The sequence below is a fragment of the Adiantum capillus-veneris genome, chromosome 14, assembly GCF_014529385.1.
Source record: "Adiantum capillus-veneris isolate H3 chromosome 14, ASM1452938v2, whole genome shotgun sequence".
Classification (NCBI taxonomy): Eukaryota; Viridiplantae; Streptophyta; class Polypodiopsida; order Polypodiales; family Pteridaceae; genus Adiantum; species Adiantum capillus-veneris.
In genome coordinates, this window is record NC_140944.1 from 144,897,819 (window position 1) to 144,924,454 (window position 26,636).

Below are 26,636 nucleotides of genomic sequence, written 5' to 3' on the forward strand. Positions count from 1 at the left end.
CGGACCTCCAAGGCTATCAGCTCAGAAGAGACATCTACTGACAGATGTCGAGAAATTTCAAGGTATAATCTGCTAGAGTTTCCATGGCAAGCATTTTAGGATACCCCACTCTGTTAGAAGCTGCCAGAAACCATATAACTTTAGGCAAAGATCTTCTTGAAAGCTTTCCAAGTCCTTGGAGTGTCACGTGACACATCTAACCCTATGTGTACGTAGACAAGCTACTTCATGACAAGGGTTCAATCCAGTTCAGTTAGTTAGCTTAGGAAGTGATCTGACACTTTTGTCAGTCTGTTCGCAGACCGTGCATGTCAGACACTTAGATTAGATGCATATCCTCTGGTTGCACACAGCATGATCATCAGCATTACCATCTGATTCCATCAGGAGCATTTTTGCAACAACACAGCAAGGCTAGCGTTTTGCATCCACAAGACAGCCTTGGCGTTTTTGCATGGCAGATCAGCCTCAACCATCACAAGACACAACAGATCAGCCCTAGCGTTAGCAGTTTTCCTTAGGAAGAACCGTCTTCAGCCCTAGCGTTTTTACACGAGCTTGGCACCTCGATCTTCACAACAGAATCAGCCCATAGACCAGCGTTTTCAGTTTTCAGCAGTTAGAACCCGCAGAAGAATTCCCGAACCTTGCAGATCTCACCTTCCCGTAGTAGATCCTCGCCGCACGGTCAGATCCGCCGAAGTTTTCAGTTTTAGCCCGGACAACGCAGATTTCAGCATCTGCGTTTTTAGTGCGTCGTCATCGCATCGTCGCCATCATCGTCATCGACATAGAGTCATAATTCAGCAGATAAAGATTTGCAGATTTCGGCCATTAGCATTTTCAGATTTCAGCCCGTCTCGTCGTCGTCCTCATCGTCGTCGACATCGTCGGCAAGTCCAAAGCATTGTAGAGATTTGTGCAATCAATAGTAGACCGCTCTCGCCATAGAGAGTGGGGCCTTGGAGGAGGGTTTGACAACTTGTATGGTGTCGTATTCTTCTCTCTCTATCTCCCATTCTCATGCACCTTCATTCACAGTGTTCACCACTTTGTTTGTGTCCATTGCACTCTCTCACTAAAGGAACGGAAGCCTCTACCTTCCGTAAGTAAAAGGAACCCTTGAGCACAGTTCGAAGCACTCATCTTGAGCAAAGTTCAACATTCACTTCCGCTGCACTTTACATTGGTATCAGAGCTTTGGTAGTGTCCTGTATTACTCAAGAAAAGAACGACATAATTTTTTTTTTTCTTGTTGCGGTCGCACGTAACCCAAGTTCTCTTGGGCGTCTCGATTCTTAATAGTGTTTTTGAAGAGTGACAGGAAACCCAAGAAAGAAGGGCTTGTCCAGCCTCCCCTTGTACCTCTTTCACTGATTGAGAGCGGACCGTGCACTTAGCGGCTGGCCAATTGACGTGAGGTGGGAAAAAGAAACCTTGGTGTGAGCGCAAGGCCGCCAAGGGATGCGCCTGTGGAAAAGAGCAGAACTCGGGTGAAGAGAAGATCCTTCCCTAACACAGATTGCAAGCGAAAGAAGAACCTCAAGAACCCCAAGACCCTCAAGACCCTCAAGACCCTCAAGAAAGAACTCAAGAATCCCAAGAACCCACGAACCCAAGACCCACAAGAACCCAAGTTCCTCGTGAACTTAAGAACCCAAGACTTCAGTGGATGGTCATCACCCTAAGCCGAATGGATACTTCGCATGGAGGTGGTAAGCATGGGAGTGGCGAAGAAGAGTTTTCCCCACCATGAGGTTTTTCTGACCCTCCTCCTTCCCCATCTATGCCAAGGATTGCACTAACCTTACGGTAGTTTCTACAGTGCACACTATTTAGTATGGCTTTCCTTGTTTTGGAGGACGTTTACGGCGGAGATTGCTACATATGGCCTTCCTGGAGTTTTACACAGCTTAGCCACCTGGCCACGTTGGGTTACAGGTTCATGCATTGAGAGGCTTCCGGTCATACTCATGACGGTTCCTGGGCTTCTCCATTTTCTCCAGACGGTTTGACTACAGACACCACAGATCCTATTGGGCGGGACACTTACAGGTCTATTGTCACTTCTTTCACGACAAGGAGTTGTTTTCACACTCATTTCGGGACCTTCACGCAGTATCTTCACCCTGTATCGCCGGAGTATAGTAGTTTGCTACACTGCTCGTGACGGCATCTTGCCAGGGAGATTTCTTGGTTGTCGGGACACCTCAGACTGCTGTTACACTCACGGAGTTCGCCGGAGTATTGTCCTTCAATGGACATCGCAGTAGACATCTTCCTCATTTGCCTCACATCTTCGGCTTCACGCAGTTTGTTCAGCATCAGGTGCTGAGAGGGGGTGTTAGACTTACACCACTCTGCTGCTTCACATAGGTCTAGGGCATACATGTATGGCTAGTGTGCCTCCGGGCTGGTCACCCTTTGCATATGCATTTAGGTTGCATCATTGTTTGGCCGCCCACTTTTAGGCTGGCCGTCCACTTTGTCCGGGTGCCCTCATATATTTCATTTTTCTGTTGGGTCGTGAGGATTTTTATCAGGCCTTGCCCTATCTCCCCTTGGGCACCTATATATGGGGTCAGGGGGGTACCCACTTCCACATCTCATCACACAGAGATCATCTGGTTATTATACGGGTCTTCTGTTCATGGTAGTTGTAACATTTAATGGCCTAATAACTTGTGTGTAGCGGAAATTAGCATGAACATAGTGGGCATTTCATTAGAATAGATTCCTAATGAGAATTACAAGAGTGCTTGGGTGGAGAGAGCAACAAAAAGCATAACACCTAGTTAGATAGCATCAACAATACTTTCAAAAGAGAGAGAAATTAAGCAATTGACAACAGTTGAGGACCGGATTTGCATGGAGCCGGTCCCCCCTCCAAAAGGCTTTGTATTATGGTTTCTCCCATCAAGAGAGACATTGTACAATACAATTCTTTGTGTTCCTTCAAGACTAGCTAGTGCTGTGAAGATGAATGCTTCATGCACTAAAGCAAAACACTTAGCAAACACAACATCAATTATCCCCGTTCTCAGACCCAAGACCTCACACACCTTCGAAGATGGTGAGAGCTAGCAGGGTATGAGAGTAGATTGAGAGGAAGGAGTATCTTACGAGAAAGATGTACATCTCCTCACATAATCACTCATATTAGCATAGCTTAGCTTAGTAATTAGCTTGGTAGAGGAGATGAGCATGCATTGAAGCTTGGCTCTTGGTTGGATTTGCATCCACATGCCAAGAGTGTGTCGATGTAGGCTTCTATCTCACAAGCTTGGAGTAGGTGATGAGCTCTCCATTAAAGCTTGGGAAGAGATAGTCTTCTCTTTCTTCACACATGAGATTGTGTGAGTGTGTGTGTGATAATGCCTTGCAAGAATCAGCCCCCTCTCTCTCTTGGGCGAGCCCTCTTGCTATTTGCTCTTGCTCAACCCTCATTGGCCCTCCCCAAGTCAAGGCAATGACTATTAAGCAGCATAAGTGATAGCCTTCTGACATGTGTCCCCCTTTCCCCTTTTGTGAGAGCTTTAGGTTAATTAATAATTCAATTAAACTCTCATTGGACCCCTTTGCCTCCTGGCCAATAGGAATCAGGCAAGCCATTGGGCTGCTGAATGCTCATTGGACCCCTTGGGAGACTGTCCAATAGTCTTCTAGAGGACTTAATTCTCATTGGTTCTTTTATTAAGTGTTTTTAAATCAATTAAACTAAATTTACTCTAGCCTAATTCTCATTGGTCCACCTCCAAGGCCATCCAATAGGAATTGGGTACACCTTGTGGGCATCTGGCCCAGGGAGCTGACATGTGTCCCTCATTCCCTTTGTGTAAAGGGGGCTTGTGTGTGTGTGTGTGGCTTTCTCTCTCATCCCCTACATGCTAGGCTCGCCCCCTCCTATGTAGGGATATGCAAAGACTTTTTTGGTCACACAAAAAGCATCCAATTCCCTTAAGGTTGACCTTTCGACACAACCTTTGAATTTTAGAACCTTAGCATTTTGGAAGTCTTAATGGGCTGAACCTTAAGGTCTTTTTAGCCCATTGTTGCACATGGCTCTTTTGCAGATGGCCCCCCCTTTGGATCCCTATTTTCCCTCCTTTGGATCCCTATTGTGGCCGGTCTGCTAGCTTAACCAATATTCTAGCTTTTTCTCCCCTTGCACTTCCCCATATTAAATGATCAGTTTAACATGAGAAAATCATTTAGGAGAATTAGATATTGATTATTATGAGAGTAGTCATGGAGGGCTGATCGCCCCCTCTTCACCATATCAGTGTTTTGGTGTTGTCTTCTCTCTCTCTCTCTCTCTCTCTCTCTCTCTCTCTCTCTCTCACGCTTCCGCACACGCGCGCACTCACAATGTCCACTATGAGCTGCAGAGAGGGTGTTAAGAGTTTTGGCATCTCAAGTGAACTGCCCAATGTGATCCCATTATATAGTTTGGCTTTTAGGTATTTATTTTACCTATTTGTCAAAGTCTGGGTAGGGCAATTTACCGAGGTTACTATACAAGCAACCCTCACCCCCCATTGTGTTACACATCAATTATTCATTGCCAAGGTTGGTTGGTTCAGCAGACTCTCTCTCTCTTGGGGTGGTCTTTAGTGGACTGAGGTTCACACTGAAAGTGGCAGCAGACACTAGATTGACTCGTGCCTATGCAGCCCTAGGTGGTTTAGAGAGGATTTGTTCGCAGGTTCAGTTCCAAGAACCTCGAGCAAAGCTCTGGCTTTTCGATACTTTGGTCGCTTCAGTTATGCACTACGGGGTTCAGGTTTGGGGACCGTCTATTGACAGTGCTGGATGGAGTAATATGGAGAGACCCCTGATATCTATGATTTCTAGGCTGATTAGAGCCAAGGCCTCAGTCCCACATGACATCATACGAGCGGAGCTGGCTGCCCCACCTATGGAGGTTGAGGCACTCACCAGATCAGTAACATTTGTACACAGCTTACGGGACACCACCAAGGACAGGTATGCCAGGCTTGCTCTTGAGTCATCCAAACAGTTGGCATTACAGGGAGATACATCATGTTGGTATGCACAGATGAGCTCATGGTTTCAGAGGCATGGTTTCAACATGGACAGGCTGCCCCCTTTCCAGTATTCTCTTGATGCACCATCCTTGGCTCTTACACGGATGGAGACTTCTAGACTCATTCTGCAGGATCTTATCTAGCTTGATAGCAAGAGGACATGGATAGAGCCATCACGGGAGTTGGGTACGAAGAGGGTTTTCTATAGAGAGCATCTTCTTCAACTCACGACAGACGGTTTTGTCACACGGCCCAGTTACATGGATACACATCTATCTCATGGGTTACGATGTGCTATAGGCCAGATTCGCACATCTTCACACCAGCTTGGGATTGAGACAGGTAGATTCAGAGGCATACCAGTAGACAGTAGGATATGTCAGTTATGCCATGCAGAGCCAGAGACAGAGTTTCACTACATATGTCGCTGCACAGTCTACTATGAGATACGAGGACGCTTTCATCGTCTATTCAGAGATGGTTTTGACTCGTTAGATAGAGTCATGAGATATCAGGATCAAAGATGTCTCGGATTATTCCTACTTGAGATTCAGAGACATAGAGACGCTCTATTGAATGGGCAAAGCCAGAGACAGTCCCAGAGACGCATCTCAGATTTCTTCAGTCTGAGTACCACAGAGGCAGAGGGGACACCACCACCACAGAGCTCGGTTCCCACCCATACAAACACCAGCGGTACTCTCATTGATCGAGCTATAGAGTTGGGGAGATCGAGATGACCACGACCGAGGAGGGGAGCCACGCAGCATCGGCGGAGATTGCGGCAGAGGATCCACAGGATTCTAGCACGACACCCAGAGTGTCGATCAGGATAGGCTTCATGCTACCGCTATATTGTATCATGGTGACACTTATCCCCACTTTGTACCTTTATGGCATGATACCATTGCTCAGCCTACCAGCCACCCATAGGAGTCGGTAGCACTCCTATCAGTTCTTTGTTTGTACCCAGACTTGGTACTAGACTCATCATTGTAATCAGTTGGTCTCATAGGTCATTTTGGCCTTTTGTAGACGTTAATATATCATTTCATTTCATTTCATTTCTCTCTCTCTCTCTCTCTCTCTCTCTCTCTCTCTCTCTCTCTCTCTCTCTCTCTCTCTCTGAGCCCTAGCGCGCGCCTCTCCTAAGCTTGCGCCATCTCCTCTCCCTGCGTGCAGGGCAGCATTCGAGGGGGAGGGTTAGTCCCCCAGCCCTGCCCCTTCCTCCTCAGTCCATGGTCCTCGCCACTACCGACCTTGCCCATTGCTCATTGTTGTCCAGTCAGAGAACAGGTACCGAGCTGAGTCGTCTGTTGTGAGCGCGGTAGCTGCTCTTGTGTCTGTTGTGAGCTCCTCGTCTACTGAAGTTCCAGCAGCTTCGTCGCTGCTACATAGTCCAAGGTATGTCTGCAAAACAAGACAAGATAAGCAGCCCAATTTTTTTGACCCCGCCACGACCCCGTCAGAGCTTTGCCACCGTCTTGGCGGCACCGAGCAAGGCAGATCGCATCGGGCAACTCCAGGCAACTCTTGACAGGGTAATGGAAGAAAATCATGACCTCAAAGAACGTCTCAGTGCGCTTAAGGCGCGTTTTGACACCATGGTTGGGCTCGCCACTAACAAAGTGAAGGAAGTTGAAGCCAAGGTTACCCAAGCTCACACAGGTGCACCGACCAAGGTGGAAACCTGTGTGAAGGCAGAGTTCCGAGAATGACACCTTCAAGAAGAAAACACACTCAAGGTCCGCATCAGGGGCCTACCCCAAGCATGGGACAAGTGTGAGGATGACTTCTCTGAACGCATCAACTTCCTCAACGAAACTCTCAAGCCGATGCATGTGGACTACGGCTACTCCAACAATCGCGCCTCCTCAAAGGCACTAGGTTTTGGATTGCTGAGGAGCTCACCACGACACAACTAAAACACAAAGGTAGCGAACTCAAAGAAAGTGCACGCGGCAAGAGCCCAGGAGGGGGAGTGGGCAATATACTGCGGAGGAAAGGCCCTCATACAAGGGTTTCAGTCTCCCAAGCCTCCTACCACACCACCGGATACCACCCTCTAGCCCCATAGTTCCCATCTACTCTACTTTATTTTGTATTTTGTATTGCATCCTAAGGTTGTCCCACCTATCCACTAGATCTTACCCTAGCCTTACCGACCCTTTTTTGGTTGCTCATGCTAATGTAACAACCATTACCCTCTCCTTGATGAGAGGAGACATCCCTCTAGTTCTCAAGGTTTGGCCTCACTTGTGCATAAGCTAAAGTATCTGTCGTGCTTTTTTTGGATGTTGTCCTAGTATGTGTATCCTCTTCAAAAGAGGGCCAACAGGTGAATGGTTTCAAGTGGGATGAGGGAGCACAAGAAGCTTTTGGCAACGTAAAGGAGATCCTCTGTCAGCTACCAATGGTGTGTCCTCCCAACTGAGAGGACGATTTCTATGCGGCTATGACGGTAGGTACGATGGCGAGCGTCTCCGGTCCTGTAGTAGACTAGTCTTGATCTTTTCATGTAGTCTCCGTCGATGTGGTGATGCTCCTCGTAGTCGTGGGTGTCTCGATCTTGCGAGATCAAGGGCTCGGTCAATCGATGTACCTCTAATACGGGCGGACTTTGAAATCCATTGTGGTGGTTGCTCCTCTGGCTTCATGGTAGCTAGTCTGAAGAAGTGTGTGATCTGTCTCTGGGATTGTCTCTCTCCTTTTGATCTCCTTGGTAGACCCTCTTTGCGTCTATGCAGCTCTAAAAAATACAAACCAAGGCTTCTCTGATCCTGGTATCTCATAACTCTAGACAATGATCCAGAATTTTCTCTAAAAAGATAGTGAAAACGGTCCCATATCTCGTAGGACACTGGACAATGGCATATATAATGCAGCTTTGTCTCTGGCTCCATATGACGTAACTGACATGTACTAGTCTGTGTTGGTACTTCTTTGAATTTTCCAGTCTCAATCCCAAGCTGATGTGAAGATGTGTGCATCTGACTAATAGCACATCGTATCCCATGAGATAGATGACTGTACATGTAGCTAGGTCTAGTCACAAACCCATCCTCCGTAAGCTGGAGAGAGAGTGTGGTTGTGTTTTACCACTTGGGATACAGTATATCCTGGGCAGATTTGTGCTGCACCATCTAGGAGTCATCATTTTCTTCAACTTCCTATTCTCCTTGTCTGCACATATTCTGAAACCTGCACTGATCCTTTGGTTTTTCCCCTCAGCTTTGTGCTTCCTGCAGAACTTGAGGGTTTTTTTCACCATTGGTTGTATCTTGTCACGTAGCCTTGAAAGATGAGCTGGATTTTGTATTGGCAGTCTTCCTTATGTACTATTTTTGTAATACCAACAGGGTACAAGCTGAGAGAGAGAGAGAGAGAGAGAGAGAGAGAGAGAGAGAGAGAGAGAGAGAAGAAGAAGCAGAGAATTTTAACGTCGTGGGAAATTATCCCAAGAGACCGCAAAGGTTTATCCGACGAGAGTTGAACTCAAGACCTGTTATTCAAGAGGGAAATGGCATAACCATGAGGGCTGGTGGGCTCTTTTTGATGATGACAGGCATCCTCACTTGGTGCACAGAGGCACTTATCTTCTCGCTTGCAGATCACGGACATAGTAGAGGGCACATGCGCTTGACATTTCAGGGCTCGTCCTATGGATGAGCAGCCTGATTTGCATTATGATCCAGTTCGAGTGGTTGGTGCGTTTGGCAAGCGCTTATGTGTAGACCCTGGGTTTTCTTCAGAGGAGGCACCGTTATGAAGGTTGTGGTTTTGGGAAGGTTTACCATTGGCACAGCTTGTCTGGGATCCGGGAGAGTGGATGTGGCCGGGACATATTGCAGAGGAGACGGTGTCATTTTTTGAGTACAACGTGCGCATTGGCAGAGATATCATTCTTCGCCACGAGACTGTTCGTCATCAGCCACGCCAGCTACAACATTGGTTGGAGCAGAAGCTCTCTCATGCATTCATGTATCAGTATTGGTCCTGCATTTGGAGCCTTCATGTCAGCCGTCGTATTTCGTATTTCCTCTCGATGCTAGTGCTTGCAGGCCTCCCGGTTGGGACGTGGGCTGCTCGGGTAGGACATGATCCTACTTGTCAGTGTTGTTCGACACAGGTGGAGACTCTCCACCATTGTTTCTGGATCTGCCCACATGCACATTATGTATGGCGTGCTGTTTGCTGGCTTTTTGGTAGACTTGGGATTCAAGAGGGTTTTGTGACGTGGGGGGCTATCACCTGGCATTTGCGACATCCGGGCTCACTTACCATGTATGAGGGATCTTCCACAGATCCAGTACTTTTGCTGACAGCCTTGGGATACAGACCAGGCACACTGGACATGGTGCCTGCTTTAGTACATGAGTTTGACATACAACCTCGTGATATTCTATTTGCTATGATATGCAACATAGTATTGTGGATTATATGGAAGGCTCACTGTGCTGAGGTTCTGGGTGGTCGTCCTTTCCATGTGACCTCTACTTCGGGTGCAGTTTGGTCTGAGCTTTTGCATACCTTGTGTTCCAATGGGATTCTTCAGTAGGCCTCTCTACGGCAACAGAGAGGAGACGACATTGACTATGGGCACGTACTACAGTTCTTTTCAGTATGGATAGAGGCACGATCACGTGGCATTATGCCCCTCCACGGTGGTTTATTCATCATTCTTCTCTGTTCCCACCTTGATGTACATACAGCCCTACCACTGATCATTCACAATTTGTACTTCTTCTAGAAGACAAACTCTCTTGAGCATCTCTAGAAGTCTTTCTGTACTTAATATATAGCAACTGCTCTTATTTTTTATGAGAGAGAGAGAGAGAGAGAGAGAGAGAGAGAGAGAGAGAGAGAGAGAGAGAGAGAGAGAGAGAGAGAGAGAGAGAGAGAGAGAGAACCCTAGCAGCCCTGCGCGCGAATCTGCCCTGCGCGTCCTGGCTGCCCTGCGGCCTGCTTCCTGCCTGCTGTCGCGGGCGCCCTGCCTACTGCCTTCGCGTTCCTGGCTGCCTGCGCGAATTCGGCTGCCCTGCGCGTTTTTGCCTGCATTGCGCGTACCCGCCTGCGCGAACCCTAAAATCGCCAGCAGACTGCGTGTACTTGCTGCTGTAGTGCGAAACCCTAGCATCCCGAATCTACGAAACCCTAATTCTGCGAAACCCTAAAAGCCGACAAACCCTAACTGCTGCAAAACCCTAACTGTCCCAACCCTAATAGTGCGCTTCTTCCTACCACTTGCAAGAGAAAGAGAGAAGAGAGAGAAAGAGAAAGAGTACAAGCTTCGCTTCGGGTCTTGCTTTTCCCGTTTGCCAGTCTCGCCCATTCTTCATGGCAGCTTTGCCGGTCTCGAGTGCTACACACGGCGCTCCATCACCACTTGCCTGTCGCGTGGACTGTACTGGCGACCTGTTGACACGCATTGACTCCAAAATACAACACTTGGCACAGCATGCCTTGGTTGGCCGGATGATTGGACAGTCTCCATCTCGATCTTCTATACGTGATTGGTGTCAGACTGCATTGGGCACTACTCAGGGACGGATCTCGGAGCTTACATTCCTTGGCAGAGGCATATTCATGGTACGTCTTTCAGATCCCGCCACTGCCTCAGCTCTCCTGGCTTGACCATGCCAGTACCTTCAGCTCCAGACCTTATCGATCAGGAGTTTGCTGATGACACTATGCTGATGTTGCGCTATTTGCTTGCTGCTCTTGATGCCATGGGGGAGGCCCTAGAGGTTTTTTGCATTGCCAGTGGTGTACGCATTAACTGGCATAAATCCTATGGGTTACTGGTTGGCAGTGATGACATACCTACTTGGGGGGTAGTAGATGGTTTCACATTGCTGCAGTCGGGTCAGACATGCAGATATCTGGGCTTTCAGATTGGATTTGACGTTTCCTCACAGCAGCAGTTTGCACCCGTACTGCAATCTATTCGCAGGAAGCTTTGTCATTGGTCTTCACGTCATCTGTCGTTGGTTGGCCGTGCATTGGTCGCCAACCAAGTCATTCTGGCTATAGTATGGTATACGGCCTCTTGTTGGATGCTACATTCTGGTGTGATAGCTCAGTTCCGCCGACTAGTGCAGAACTTTTTATGGAGTGGTACAGACGGGACTACTGATACTCGTGCTAGAGTTCGCTGGTCCACGATTATTCGTCCTAGGTCAGAGGGAGGCCTTGGCATCATTGATCCAGAATTACAGAGCCGCACCCTTCTTACCAAGTTTATTGTTCGGGGTCTTTTTCCCGGCCAAGAACCTTGGAAGATGCTTCTTCAGGCCACTCTTTGCACCGCGACTCCACGCCTCGGCACTAGAGATGGTCATACTTGGCATACAGGGTATCGTTTTCTCTTTACGGATGCTCCCTTGTTCACCAACACTCTCTCACCCTTCATACGATCGCTCCTTCAGATTTGGGTTTCCATGCGACGGGCTATTATACGCTCACCTCCCTCATGTCGTGAAGAGATTGAGCGCCAGCCTCTCATTTGGAATGATGCAGTTCTTGATTCTTCAGTTACTCCACCTCGTCAGCTTGGAGAGAGGACTCACATTGATTGGGCTGCTTGGGACACTGGCCCTGCTGCCTCTATGCGGTTGTTTCATGAGACACGTATGATAGATGCAGATTTTGTGGCAGAACATTATGATATTGATCGCGGGGTGCCAGACAGATTGTTTGAGATTGACTCTGCCGTTCCTTCACAGTGGGATGCAGTCATGCGAGGGATGGTTCAGATGCCTCCACATTGTGGCTGGGAAGGCCTCTTTGCTCAGAACACTCTTATTAGTTCGTTTAGACACCATGCTGTTCACAGTTGATACTGACGACTCTCTGGGGATTCATGCTAGATTGACATATGATACCACCTCTCCACATCTTGTCTACCCCGGCGCTCGATGGGAGGCCATACGAGTACTTGGCTCCCGCGGGAAGCGTCGTTGTGTTGACCTCCGTTTCGCTTCCGATGATGCCGCACTTTGGAGGCTTTGGGTGTGGGAGGGTCGTGCCCTATCTCAGCTTTATTGGGACCCAGGAGAGTGGCATTGGCCTCACTCTAACCCCACCGGTGCACTTGTATCATTCTTTGAGTACACTGTTAGAATCGGAAGATTAGCATTGATGAGACAGCACCCAGAGTAGCCCACTCGTATGCGTTTCTGGTTACATTCAGGTCTCTCCCATGCCTATCTACAACAGTTTTGGTCAGCCATCTGGGATTTACATGCGACTCGTCGTATTTCTTTTTTCATGTGGATGATTGCACATGCAGGACTTCCAGTTGGCACTTGGCTAGCTACTATGGGTCATGATTCGCTATGTACTCGCTGTCCTTTGCGACTACTTGAGTCACCTGCACATTGTCTTTGGTCATGCTCAACTTCTCATGTAGTGTGGCTAGCAGTTTGCTTTCTACTCAGCAGCGCGGGTGTTGAGCATGGATTTCTCACTTGGGGATCTGTCTCATGGTTGATGCCGATGTCCGGACCGCATCTTTTCTACGAGGGCTCAGACACAGATCCAGCTCTTATGCTTACCTCGACTGGTTATCGGCGAGGGACTTTGGCTATGTTACCACAGATTACTTGGCAGGGGGATCCTCAGACACGTGATGAAGTTTTTTCAGTCATCACTAGCATTACACTATGGAATGTTTGGTGAGCTCGTTGTCTTCACATTCTCAGTGCGGCTCCACAGCTCCTTCAGGATACCCTCACTACCATTTGGCTGGACATCATTCACACCCTGGTTTGGCAGTGGGATTCTTCCTCAGGTACATCTTGAGCAGCCGAGGCTCGTCGCTTTGCCTTCCTTCGGCGTTGGGCCCGATCCTCACTCTTCTTCACACTTAAGGGTGTCCAGATTACATGGCATTATGCCCCCCCCTCGGTGGTTTCTCCTCCACTCATCACACAGACCACCATGAGATTGTTCTAGTCGAGTTGTCACTATAGTGGCTCTCACCCTTACATTCAGCTTGTACACCCCACGTGATAGGCTATTTTGGCATCCGCTGGGGATTATTTTGTACTTAGTAATATAAAGCCCTGACTTTTCCCAAAAGAGAGAGAGAGAGAGAGAGAGAGAGAGAGAGAGAGAGAGAGAGAGAGAGAGAGAGAGAGAGAGAGAGAGAAATGAAATGATATATTAACGTCTACAAAAGGCCAAAATGACCTATGAGACCAAACTGATTACAATGGTGAGTCTCAAGTCTGGGTACAAACAAAGAAAACTACAACTAGAAACTGAGATAGGAGTGCTACCGACTCCTATGGGTGGTTGGTAAGCTGAGCAATGGTATAATGCCACAAAGGTACAAAGTGGGGATAAGTGTCACCATGATACAATATAGCAGTAGCATGAAGCCTATCCCGATCGACACTCTGGGTGTCGTGCTAGAATCCTGTGGATCCTTAGCCGCAATCTCCGTTGGCGTTGCGTGGCTCCCCTCCTCAGTTGTGGTCGTCTCGATCTCCCCAACTCTATAGCTCGGTCAATGAGAGTACCATTGGTGTGTGTATGGTGGTGGCGGTCCCTCTGCCTATGTGGTAATCGGATTGAAGAAATCTGAGATGCGTCTCTGGGACTCTCTGTCTATGCACTCTCAATAGAGAGTCTCTATGTATCTCTATCTTAAGTGGAAATAATCCGAGACATCTTTGATCCTGATATCTCATAACTCTGTCTAACGAGTCAAAATCATCTCTGAATAAACAGTGAAAGCGTCCTCGAAACTCATAGTAGATTGTGCAGTGACATATGAAATGAAACTCTCTCTGGCTCTGCATGGCATAACTGACATATCCTCTTGTCTGCTGGTATGCCTCTAAATCTACCGGTCTCAATCCCAAGCTGGTGTAAAGATGTGCGTATCTGGCCTATGGCACATCATAACCCATGAGATAGATGTGTGTCCATGTAGCTGGGTCGTGTGACAAATCCGTCTGTCGTGAGTTGGAGAAGATGCTCTCTATAGAAAGCCCTCTTTGTACCCAACTCCCGTGATGGTTCTATCCATGTCCTCCTGGTATCAAGCTGGATAAGATCCTGCCGAATGAGTCTAGTAATCTCCATCCGTGTAAAAGCCAAAGATGGTGCATCAAGAGAATACTGGAAAGGGGGCAGCCTGAACCATGCCTCTGCAACCATGAGCTCATGTGTGCATACCAACATGATGTATCTCCCTGTAATACCAGCTGCTTGGATGACTCACGAGCAAGCCTAGCATATCTGTCCCTGGTGGTGTCCCATAAGCTGTGTACAAATGATACTGATCTGGTAAGTGCCTCAATCTCCATAGGTGGGGCAGCCAGCTCCGCTCGTATGATGTCATGTGGAACTGAGGTCTTGGCTCTAATCAGCCTAGAAATCATAGATACCAAGGGCCTCTCCATATTACTCCTTCCAGCACTGTCAACAGATGGTCCCCAAACCTGAACCCCGTAGTGCATAACTGAAGCGACCAAAGTGTCGAAGAGCCAGAGCTTTGTTCGAGGTTCCTGGAAGTGAACCTGCGAACAAATCCTCTCTAAACCGCCTAGGTCTGCATAGGCATGAGTCAATCTAGTGTCTGCTACCACTTTCAGTGTGAACCTCGGTCCGCTAAGACCACCCCAAGATATGTGTATGCATCAATGTACTCCATACTGTCCTGACCATATGTGAATGTAGGTGCTAATCTCCTGACCCACTGTGGCGTGGTATTAAATACCATGACCTTGGTTTTACCAAGGTTGACAGACAATCCACTATCCCCTGCAAAACTTTGCAATGCGTCCAAGTGTCTCTGCATACCCTCTGGTGAGTCTGATAACAACATGATATCGTCAACATATAATAAAAGAGGGATCTATGTCCCTGCAAGCTGAGCACCTCTATCTCCTCCTCTGTCAATATAATCAGAGACCTCATCAATATACATACCAAATAAAGTAGAGGACAATGGGCATCCCTGTTTCACTCAGATAGTGGAGTGAACTATGTCAGATATCCCCTCTGGTGTGCGTACATGACCCATCACTGAACTGTACAATGCCATAATCCCCCATATCAGTTCTGTGGGTACCCCCAATTCCATAAGTCAATGCATCAATCTGGCCCTCCGTACTGTGTCAAAAGCTTTGCGGAAGTCCACAAAGCTGCAATATATCCGTCTACCATTTGACCCTCCTCAATGATAGCTCTGAGTGTAAAGACATGATACAATGTGAAGAAACCCCTCCTGAAACCAGCCTGTCTAGGTGCCAGTATGCCCATAATCTCTGCCCAACTGCTCAACCTATGCTCAAGGATGGATGCATACAACCGTGCCAATGTGTGTCCTACCATGATAGTACGGTAATTCCCTGGTACTGTGGGGTCTCCTGTCTTGAACATAGGTACAATAGTAGACAATCTCCAAGACTCAGGAAAGCCCTCGCACATGACACGGTTGAACAACCTTGCAAGCATCTTTGCCAACAAGTCCCCAGCATGTATAATGTGCTCTGCTACCAAACCCTCATGATCCTGTGCCCGTTTGGTCTTCATCCTGTCAATGGCCTCCTTTACCATCTCAGTGGTAAAGAAGGTGCTCGTAGCCGGACATGGCTGTGGTGGATTTGGTAGTGGTGGCTATCCAGGTACAGTGTATAATGATGCTGCATACTGCCCCCATATCTCTGTAGAAGTAATCACTAACGGGGGAGACTGCTCATGGAATAGACGCCAAGCCTCTCCTGAATCTCTACTAAGGAAGAGCTGATATAAATCCTGCGTCATCTGGACCAAGAAAGCTCGCTTCTTCCGTCGTACTAGTCGTCGTGTAGCAATACGAGACTGTCTATAGGTGATCACTCCCAATGCAAGCTCCCGCTGGATCTGAGCTCTCCTCTGTCGACACTCCTCATCATGCCAGCTGTTCTAAGGCATGTGCCCAGAACGACGTCTTTGACCAGGCTGAGTGTGTGGGTATGCCTCTTTCGCTGCCCCATGTAATGTCACTGTCAGCATAGATGTGATCTCCACTGTGTATACTAGCTCTGATGTGCATAAAAGTCTAGGTATCTCCTCTGCATAGACTGAGTCAGTCTCTGGTGTAAAAGTATAGCGTGGATGTCTACCACCCTGTGAGGCCTGAGATGTATTGTACTCAAAGGAGACTGATAATGTCAAAAGTGCATGATGTACTGTTATCCCAACAGGCTTGGGCCCCACTCTAAAATCTTGAATGTGAGAGATAAAGCTCGGATGTGTCAGAACATAGTCTACAGTACTGGTCCCATGTCTATGTGGAAAACAAGTAAAGCCTGTAGATGATGGGAATGTCGGTAAGCCATTCAGTATGGCTAAACTGTGAGTAGTTGTCATCTCTCTGAGGTATCTCCCATAATTTGTATGCTCTCTGTCGTGTGAGCATCTCTCAAGCCCCATCTCCTCTGGCTCTAGCTCTCTAAGTATCTCCTCTGAGGTGTCATAGAAAACCGTATGTGAATTGCTTGTACGGGCATTGAAATTCCCCAATAGTATGATGTCTCCATCCCTAGAGAACTCCCAAATATCAATATCAAGTACAGAGTAAGGAGATTGTCCTCTGGGTGAAGCATATACTGAAGTGCTGGGAGGAAAATAGCATATGGCGATGTACAAGAAACATCCAGTCTCTGCCCTCAGCCTCACCCACATGTATTTGGCCTGATCATCTCTCCGAACTATGTGCAGTAGTGGTTGGAGCTCCTCTCTGAAAAGAACTGCTACACCTCCTGATCCTTTGGTCCCATGCTCAGATCTGGTGCATGTCCGGCAAGCTGTCTCCCATCTGTATCCTGATATATGCAGCATCAACTGTCATGGAGCCTGATGAGTCTTTGAGTAGAAAACAATGTCTCTGTCTCTGAAGCTGTCCTCAAAGGTCTCCACATCAAGTCTATACGAACCATTACAGTTCCAAACCGCCATCCTGAGTGTGGTCCCATAGATCTTGCACCGTCATGTAGGGCGTCTCTCCATAATGACCACTCTTCCTTCTCTGTAAAAAGCTGTTTTCCCTTTTTCTCTTGCGGCCCTAATCTCTGGCATGACTTCCTGCATGTGGGCAAGCTGTGAGAGGGTGAGATCGTCACCAAGGAAGATACCAGTATTTTTGAGAGTGGGCCTCCTTCTCAAAAAGTCCTCCTCAATAGAGGAGAAGCGCAGTATGAGAGATCTTCCTCTCGATGTTTCCCCCGTGTCTCCACTTTTCTTACCAACTCTCCATGCTCTTGTGTGTGTCGCTTTTTGCATCCCCATTAGTACCATGAGCTCCTGTACTTCCTCATCAATTTTGTCCCGATCGTTGAGGTCGGTAACCCTCACATGCAAGGCCCTCATACGTCTTCGTTGTTCCTCCTCAAGTGTCATGTTGATGATGGTGGGAGTGGGGATTGATACCTCCTTGCCTTTCTCCTTCTTTGCGACCGAAATCCACTCCTCCGCTTCCTCCACTTTCTTATGGGGTTTTGGTAATTATATCTGTCCACCATGAAGACGTTTTTGCTTCCTGTTGTTTCTCCTCTTCCTTAATGGATTGCATTTTCTCTTTGATTACCTTAAGTTCTTCTATCACTGAGGGTTGGATTTCTCCCTCTTCTAGTCCACCGTTGGCTCTTGCCTTGGCTAGGTCTCTCTTGAGGGCTGAAATTTGATTCTTGAGGTCTTCAATTTCGGCCCGATGCTCCATTTTCTGCACAGTTCGAAGCTCGGCCTCGCTGATTTTCCACCTAAGAAAGACCGCCTTCTCCATCTTCCACTCTTCCATCTCTGTCTTGTACGCCATCTCCTTTTCCATGTTTGCTAACCTCTTGTTGGTAGTCATAAAAGTTGATTTCTTCATTGCTGGTGATGCCATTGCATGCAAACCACTCAAGGGGGAGGGGCTAGAGCTCTCGGGAAGTGCTGGGTTTGCGCTCATGACCTCCATCACAAGACGGCCACACTAAGCACAGTTGAGAGACCAGGCGGCAATGGAACACCCACAACCCGATGCGGGTAAATACACAACCTCAGCCCACTGCGGGCATTAGCAATAGCAAAAGGATATGATGTAGGGCCTTGCGCCCACTGTCCTGCAAACTGAACTTGTTAAGCCTTCTAGCAAACAGTCCGCAGCCCCCTAGATTGGGAAAAGCTCACGGGTGACTGTCTACCCCGCGAGGCACCAAGCATTTACCATTGCCAATAACCAGGGACGCAGCCCCTGCAGGGTCTGTTCCCAACTCTGCACCTCTATACCTGTAATAAGAAAAGAGCACGCGGCCTCCACTGTGGGGAATGGTTCGCGGCCTACGCACTCGGCAACCTATAATGAAGAGGACGCAGACCTGCTGTCTGTTGCTTTGAAACCTGCACCCTGCACTGTAACAGACTTGGACACTCCAAGTCAAGAATCTACCACGACAACACCAAATAACCACTTCAAAACAGCTCACAGTTCACAGTTCACAATTCATTCGACACTGGACCGACGGAGTTCCGTGCCTAGAGATATTGGCCCCAAAGACTGGTGCCCCTTTCGGTATTTCTTTTTATATTAATCTGTGTTCAAACTACAAGAGTGCGGGCAGGCGCTCACACTCAGACTCTGCGTCCAGATGCTCTTGAGTTGTGAGAGGCCTGCTCACATATTTAAAGTTACAAGGGATGCCACAAGTAGAGCCCCAAAAGTTGAAAATCAAAAGCTCTTTCTCTCTCTTGCTTATAAAATAAAGCAAGTTCCAAAAAGTTGTCCAATCAAAAGCTTTTAAAATAAAGCGGAAGCTTTTTCTCTCTCATTCTTCTATGCTTTTATAAAATAAAAGCAAAAGCTTCTCTCTCTCTCTCTCTCTCTCTCTCTCTCTCTCTCATTTGTTGCGTTGAGTAAAAGCAAAAGCCAAAATCTGCCCAGCTTTTCATAAATCACGCTAGTGTCCGTACAGCAAGCACGTGTTAGCTCGCCACGTCAGCAAATCAGGGTTAGGCTTAGGGTTAAGGTTAGACAGAAGTAGGGTTTTTGATTTTAAGAGAGTCAAAACTGGTCCCGTAGTCAATTTCTCTTCCAAAGGCTGAAAGGAAGTCACCTCTCGTGGGTCCCCACGAGAAAGAGACTCCTTTTTGTGTCAAGATATGCAAAGGGGAAGCAACCTCTGCAAACTTACGAATGAACCGCCTGTAGTACGAACACAATCCCAAGAAGCTTCTAACTTCATGGACATTCTTCAATTCGGGTCAATCACGGATAGTCTCTATCTTGGCCGGATCCATTTGCACTCCTGCTGCTGAGACAGTGTCCCAAAAAGTGTGTCTGGTAGGAAAAATTCACTTTTTTTCGCATTAATCACTAACTTGTGATCTCGCAATGCCTGAAAGACCCGAAGCAGATGATCTCTATGTTCTGCCTCATTCTTGGAGAAAACAATGATATCGTCAAAGAAAGTGCCAACAAATAGCTTGTACTCTCGAAAAATCCTGTCCATCATCCGGTTAAATGTCGCAGGAGCATTGGTTAAGCCAAAAGGCATCGTCAAAAACTCAAATAATCCAAAAGTCATCCGAAAAGCTGTCTTGTGGACATCTCCCAGCGCGATTCTAACCTGATAATATCCACTCTTCAAATCAATCCTGCTAAAGCACGAGGATCCTTGTAAGCTGTCGAGTTATCATCGATCCTAGGAATCGGAAATCTGTTCTTGATGGTGATTTTGTTGAGAGCTCTATAATCGATGCACATTCTCCAAGATCCGTCTTTCTTCAAAACCGACGACACTGGAGAACAATACGGTGAAGTACTAGGGTGGACAAGACCCTTTTCCAAGAGGTCTTTCACTTGGTTCATAATCTCTTCGTTCTAGGCTCGACTCACACGATAAGGTGGCCGGTTCGGTGGTGTGCTTCCAGGTATCAGATCAATAGTAGGACGAGCGGATGGTAACTCGCTTGGCAGGCCCTCTGAAAAGGAATTGGCATGAGTGTGGAGAAAATCTTGACGTTCTTTTGTTCATGTCAAAACATATTCGACCTTTATCCATCGTTCAGTTCTCTCTCAAAAAAAATGAGTAAAGAAACTGAAGTTCATCAAGTACAATCTCTGAGCCCTTCATTTGTCAAAGTCGCTTTCTCGGCTCGGTAGCCAACCACAGCGTTGTTGTTGTGGTTCCAAGGGATTTCGAGTAGAACGTAGCAACCTTTCAAGGCAAATACGTAAAACTCCTCGTGCCCCAAACACCACTGTCATTGCAAACGAAGTTTTCCAATGCTTGGTGTAATGGCAATATCCTGTCCGGGTGTCACTCGAACTACCTCCGCCTGTGGCCTCAACCTATCAGGCGTAATTCCAAATCGAGCCGCCAATTCCAAGTGAAAAGAAGTTGACCTTGGCTCCTTCAAAAGAGTTCCCTGATCTTTCACTTTGCCCCAAAAGCGGCAAAGTTTGTACTTTCATTCGTTTGATTCGCTTCAGGCCCCACGCAGTGTGGTACCTATTCTGGTTTTTATCTGCCTTTTCTGCCACGTCTCTCAGTTGCTTTGGAACTTTCTGGCCTTTCTTAATCCTGTTCATTCGGTGCCTTGTTAGGGCACTTCGCAGAGATATGCCCAGTTTCTCCGCATTCAAAGCACTTCCCCTCCTTTATGAAGCGAGCTCGCTCGTGAGGAGTACGCTTCGGTCGTGCATCCTTCTTTTCTGGGTTGCTCTTTCTCTTTCTACTTTCATTTGCTGAAGTCTGTTCGGCTCGTTGTGTCATGACCTCATCGGTGGGGTAGGTCAGACTGCCGGAGTGAATGGAAAAACCCCCGTTTTGCATGACTCATCAACTCCTTTCCAAGCAGTGATCTCGGATCTCTATAGATAGACCCAAGGTAAACCGCTCAATCTGTTCTTTGAACTAGATCTTCTTGAATGAAGAGGCGAGTAGAAAAGAGCTCGAGAATCTCTCGCAATAAGCGTCCAGTGTATCTTTCTTGGTCATCCGAAGATGGTTCCAAGCAGCTCGTATATCACGTTCATACTCTTGAGTAAGCCAAGAAGAAATAAAAAGCTTCTTAAATTTCAGCCATGTAACTGGCGCAGTCTTGCTTAATAGAAGCGTGGACCACCAAGTTCAAGCATTCCCCTTAAAATAAGAGGCAGCTCTCCGAATCTTAGAGTGCTTTGAGTAATGTCCTCCCGCGAAAGCGATGTCAAACTGCTGTACAAAAGACAAAGCCTTCGAAGCATTTCTATAACTAGAAAACGTGTCAAATTTAATTGACTGTCCACCTTCCTTAAACTCTCGAACTTTCTTGCTTTTGTCTTCCAAAAAGTCATATTGGTTGGCTTTGTAAAAATTCTTCTTCTTTGCATAAAAGTTGCTGTCATCAGAGTCTGAACTGTCTGTAGACGAGTCCTCTGTAGAACTGTCACTCACGGGGCGAGATTTAGACTTCTTTACCTTTTTCTCGCTCTTTCCGAAGCGTTGCTTCTTGCTTCGCTTTTTGCCTTTTCTGTCTTCTTTGCTCGAGTCAGATGAGCTAGAAGAACTGTCAGAAGAAGAATAAGAAGAAGAAGAAGAACTTGGTACTCACGCTACCTTTTCAAATGTCGATTGACGACCCAAATAGCCCGGGAAGTCAGTGCCTTTCTTCTGCTTTTTGACGTGCTTTTTAGCTTTGTTCTGTGTGTCAAAAAGCTGAGCAATCCGTGCATCAACCACCTTTTCTAATTCCTTCTCTTTATATTTCTTGTGAACAGAAGGTTTCTTGAGAGCGGGTTTTGGGGGTGGTGTTGTGGTTTTCTGCCCACTGCACGTGCACTTCCTGGAAAGAAGTTTCGCTCATACATTTTGCAAATTTTGGGTCCTTCACAAAATTGAGCATCATCTTTGTTGCATCGCCGATCAATTGACGACGCTCCATCTCTCGACGCTCCACCTGAGTAGGCCAAGGCGGGCCATACTCCTTGCCGGAATCTTCGTCGTGATCCCTTCCCGCATCTCTGGATCCAGAGAGAGTCGATTGATCCTTGTCTGAAGCCATAGGTGCCGCAGAAAAAATTTGGGATCCGATTTCCCGTAGAAGAGAAATCGGCCGTGCTTTGATACCACTGTAACAGACTTGGACACTCCAAGTCAAGAATCTACCACGACAGCACCAAATAACCACTTCAAAACAGTTCACAGTTCACAATTTATTCGACACTGGACCGGCGGAGTTCCGTGCCTAGAGATGTTGGCCCCAAAGACTAGCGCCCCTTGCGGTATTTCTTTTTATATTAATCTGTGTTCAAAGTACAAAAGTGCGGGCAGGCGCTCACACTCAGACTCTGCGTCCAGATGCTCTGAGTTGTGAGAGGCCTGCTCACATATTTAAAGTTACAAGAGATGCCAAAAGCAGAGCCCCAAAAGCTGAAAATCAAAAGCCCATAAATAAAGCAAAGGCTCTTTCTCTCTCTTGCTTATAAAATAAAGCAAGTTCCAAAAAGTTGTCCAATCAAAAGCTTTTAAAATAAAGCAGAAACTTTTTCTCTCATTTTTCTATGCTTTTATAAAATAAAAGCAAAATCTTCTCTCTCTCTCATCTCTTGCGTTGAGTAAAAGCAAAAGCCAAGATCTGCCCAGCTTTTCATAAATCACGTTGGTGTCCGTACAGCAAGCCACGTGTCAGCCCGCCACGTCAGCAAATCAGGGTTAGGGTTAGGACAGAATTAGGGTTTCTGATTTTAGGATTAGGGTTTCAACAAAATTAGGGTTTTTGATTTTAGGGTTAGGGTTTCAAAAGAATTAGGGTTTCTGGTTTTAGGGTTAGGGTTTCAGCAGAATTAGGTTTTTGGCAGCCACGTCATCACTTTGTGACGTGCACTCCTGCTTGCTCTTGTCTGCGCTAAAATCTCCTTGTGCTACTGTTATTTCAACCACTTGCTTAGAGAGAGAGAGAGAGAGAGAGAGAGAGAGAGAGAGAGAGAGAGAGAGAGAGAGAGAGAGAGAGAGAGAGAGAGAGAGAGAGAGAGAGAGAGAGGAACTTACTCAGCTGCAGAGAGCTGCCATCACTTCGCACTTCGTCCAACCAGTAATCACTTCGCGCTGCAGAGGGGCGCCATCATTCATTGAGAGAGAGAGAGAGAGAGAGAGAGAGAGAGAGAGAGAGAGAGAGAGAATAAAATGTTATATTAACGTCTTCGAAAGGCCAAAATGACCTTTGAGACCAAAAAGTTACAATTGGTGAATTTGATATCATGTCTGAGTACGGAAATTACAAAGTTACAAAGAACTAACACTAAAACACTAAGGAGAAAGGAAATAAATCTGAAGTTGATTCGGGATTGAGACGAGATGGGGGAGTGGTGTTTGTGGGTTCAAATGAAATCTCTCATCGGTCGGTGTCGGATCTCATCAACCTCCTCCATGGTCAGTACTCTGGTTGGGCGTCTTGCATGTTGAGCTAGAGTGGTATGTATCTTCTGTTGCAGCCTTCGTCGATGGTGGGAGACCCCTCGAGGTCGTGGGCGTCTTGATTTGCCTAGCTCAGTGGCTCCGTCAAGCAGCGTACCTCTAGTATGGGTGGGCGCTGAGATTTGCTGTAATGATTGCTCGTCCTGCTTTCCCTTGGCTGGTGTAAAGAAATCTGTGACTCGTCTCTGAGACTGTCTTTCCCTTGATGTCCTCAACAAGCTCTCCCTAAGTCTGCGCAGCTCTAGAAGGAACAATTCGAGGCATCTCTAATCCTTGTAGTTTATGACTCCAGAAAAAGGTCTGAAACCTTCTCTGAACAGGCAGTGGAAGCGGCCACGTATCTCATAGTAAGCCAGGCAATGGCAGCTCTGTCTCTGGCTCTAAGTTTCATAGGTGACATATCCTGGCCCGTACTGGCACCCCTCGAAATCGGCCAGTCTCGATCTGGAGCTGATGTGAGGATGTGCGTATCTGCCCAATAGCGCATCCTATCCCATGAAATAAGTGCATATCCATGTATGCAGGCCTAGTCACAAACCGTCCTCCGTGAGTTGGAGAAGATGCTCTCTATAGAAGGCCATCTTCGTGCCCAACTCCTGTGTCGCCTGTATCCATGTGCTCATGGTATCTAGCTAAATTAGGTCCTGGCGTATGAGTCTGGTGATCTCTGTCCGTGTGAGAGACAGGGAGGGTGCATCCAGGGAGTATTGAAATGGAGGCAATCTATCTATGTTGAAACCATGCGACTGAAACCATGCTGTCATCTGCCCATACCTACATGCTGTATCGCCTTGTAGAGCTAGTTGTCGAGATGACTCCAGGGCAAGCCGAGCGTATCTATCCCTGGGGAGATCCCATAGACCGTGCATAAAGGATACTGATCTGGTCAATGCCTCTACCACGGGGGAAAGGGGGGGGGGGGCTAGCTAGGCTCGGCTAATCTCATGCAGCGCTGAGGCCTTAGCCCGAATCATCCGAGCAATCATAGAGACCAGAGGCCTCTCCATACATTTGCATCCATCTGTGTTGCCAGATCTCCCATGGTGGTCTACTGAGGGTCCCCATACCTGAACTCCATAGAGCATAGCTGGAGTCACACTAGTGTCAAAAAGTAAACGAGTTTGTCCTCTGTCTATCCAGAAAAAAAGGACAAAAGGTACAAATTCAAACCGGCAGAAACAATCTCAAAACTGTAGAGAACTGCATAATGTAACGTTATGTACTTGCTGAGGGATTTCCTGTATTTCTTGATAGATCTTGAAGTGCTTTTTGTTGTGAGTTGATTGTTTCTGTTTTTCATACAAAATTTTGTCCCTTCTCGGCTTGGTCAGGTGAAGCAGATGGCAAGACAAGTGGCAAGGAATCTTACAATGAAGGACACACTAGTGCAAATGAAACTGCCAAAGAAACTTCACCAGAGGAGGAAAGTAAAAATGAATCCGTTTCTGCTTTTAGAACTGCTGGCAACCCCTTCGATTTCTCAGCATTGTCAGGTCTATTGAATGTGAGTTTAGGACATTTATTTGTAGGGCATTGCAGGAGTAGGGCACAAGTTCTTTCATGTCTGCAAAACATACTTTCAGTACTAAAGCTTAATCTAGCATTTTTCCTTGTTTGTGGTGAAATTGAACTTCACCAAGTTATGCATGTCTAGGGACAACTTGAGGTACTGAATTCATATTTATGTCATGAGTGGAGGTGGTGATTGATAGGTACGCTAGGAGTAGTGGTAATAATCTCATGTATTTGCTTGTGGTTGAAAGGGTTGACTTACACTGCTGAAACTTGACAGGTGCCTCTAAACCTTGCTGTTTCCTTTGCCATTGTCAAACAGAATTGAATATTCAAGAATGAGTCTTATGGAGTACCCAAGAGTGATGGGTTTTAGGGTCAGGGTTTCCAGGCAGGTCAGAAAGGTAACAAGCAGCTACTCTTCCATTTGGCATAACTAGGAACTTCGTCCGTAAAAAAAATGGTCGTAACTTAACTTCGAGACAAAGCAGGAGTCCTAATTTTGAATATTTAGAGCAAAAGTGCTGTTAGGGGCACATGGGGACAGTATGTGACTAGTCTTTATACAATGCAAGCTCCACCTCCCCTACGTTTGCCACTGATGTCTCGCCCTCAGATCTCCATCACTGGTAGTATGATACGTGATGCCATTCATAGACTACACACAGGCAGATCACATGACCACGATTGTCTACTTAGTGAGCATGTATGTGATACCCAAGATACATTGGTACCTTTGTTGGCACACATGTTTAATAGAGCCATATGCAAAAGCTTTCTTGATCGCTGGAGCCTTATACTATTGTGCCGATATTGAAGGGTGGGGATCCTATGCTCCTTAGTAATTATCCTTATATCATTGTAGGTCACACAGTGGCCAAGCTTTACGCTTTGATGCTTGAGCAAGAGTTAAGTTTCTGGCCACAGAGAGAAATGAATGGAATGATATATTTGACGTCGAGGATGCAGTGGCAAAGGCCAGAACGTTCCATTTGATAAATGGAGCGAATTATGAGAAGAAAAGAATTACAGACCATCAATCTGGTGAGGGTGCTTCGAGGAAGCGACCCTGATTCCAGCATAAGTCCAATCCACCGCCGAGATCTTCTCAGGAAAAGAAGAAAGCCAGAAATGCTTAAGTTGCTGATGCAGTGAAGAAGGGGCCTTGCTTCGGATGTGGCCAGACAGGTCACCAAATCAAGGATTGCCCCAAGAAGAAGAAGACGCAGAAACCGCAAGGTAGTCCTTCGGTTCAAATTCACGAGATCTCAGGTAACTCTGATGTTGTTCAAGTTGAAATCCATCATTTAACGCACAGTTCATGCACTAACTGTACTTTTAGCACCAAAGTGTTTGATAAGCACGATCCTCTCCGTTTCCCTAGGAAGATCAATGGTCACGATGTGACCGTACTCCTTGATAATGGAAGCTCACACAATTTTGTGGATGCAAAATTGGTGCAAAAACTAAGCCTGCGGACGCGGGACAGTGACCATGAGTATCGCTTGAAGATGGCTCGTGGCGTGGATACAGATGTATAGAATCGGATGGTTCCAGACTCGTCGCTCGAGCTGGCTGATTACAAAGAGAACCTGGATTTCCACATCATGCGCCTGGACAGAGCAGATGTTATTTTAGGAAT

At 47.0% G+C, this 26,636-nt stretch overlaps 1 protein-coding gene across 2 annotated transcripts in view; it reads left to right on the top strand.

Annotated features, from left to right (window-relative positions):
• Positions 1-26,636, top strand: part of LOC147443296 (ankyrin repeat domain-containing protein 2A-like) — a 182,234-nt gene that overhangs the window by 21,692 nt on the left and 133,906 nt on the right. For both annotated transcript variants that reach the window (XM_086529196.1, XM_086529195.1), the window contains exon 2: positions 24,814-24,986. In XM_086529196.1, coding sequence (XP_086385322.1) covers positions 24,814-24,986 — 173 coding nt within the window. The remainder of the gene's footprint in view (positions 1-24,813; positions 24,987-26,636) is intronic.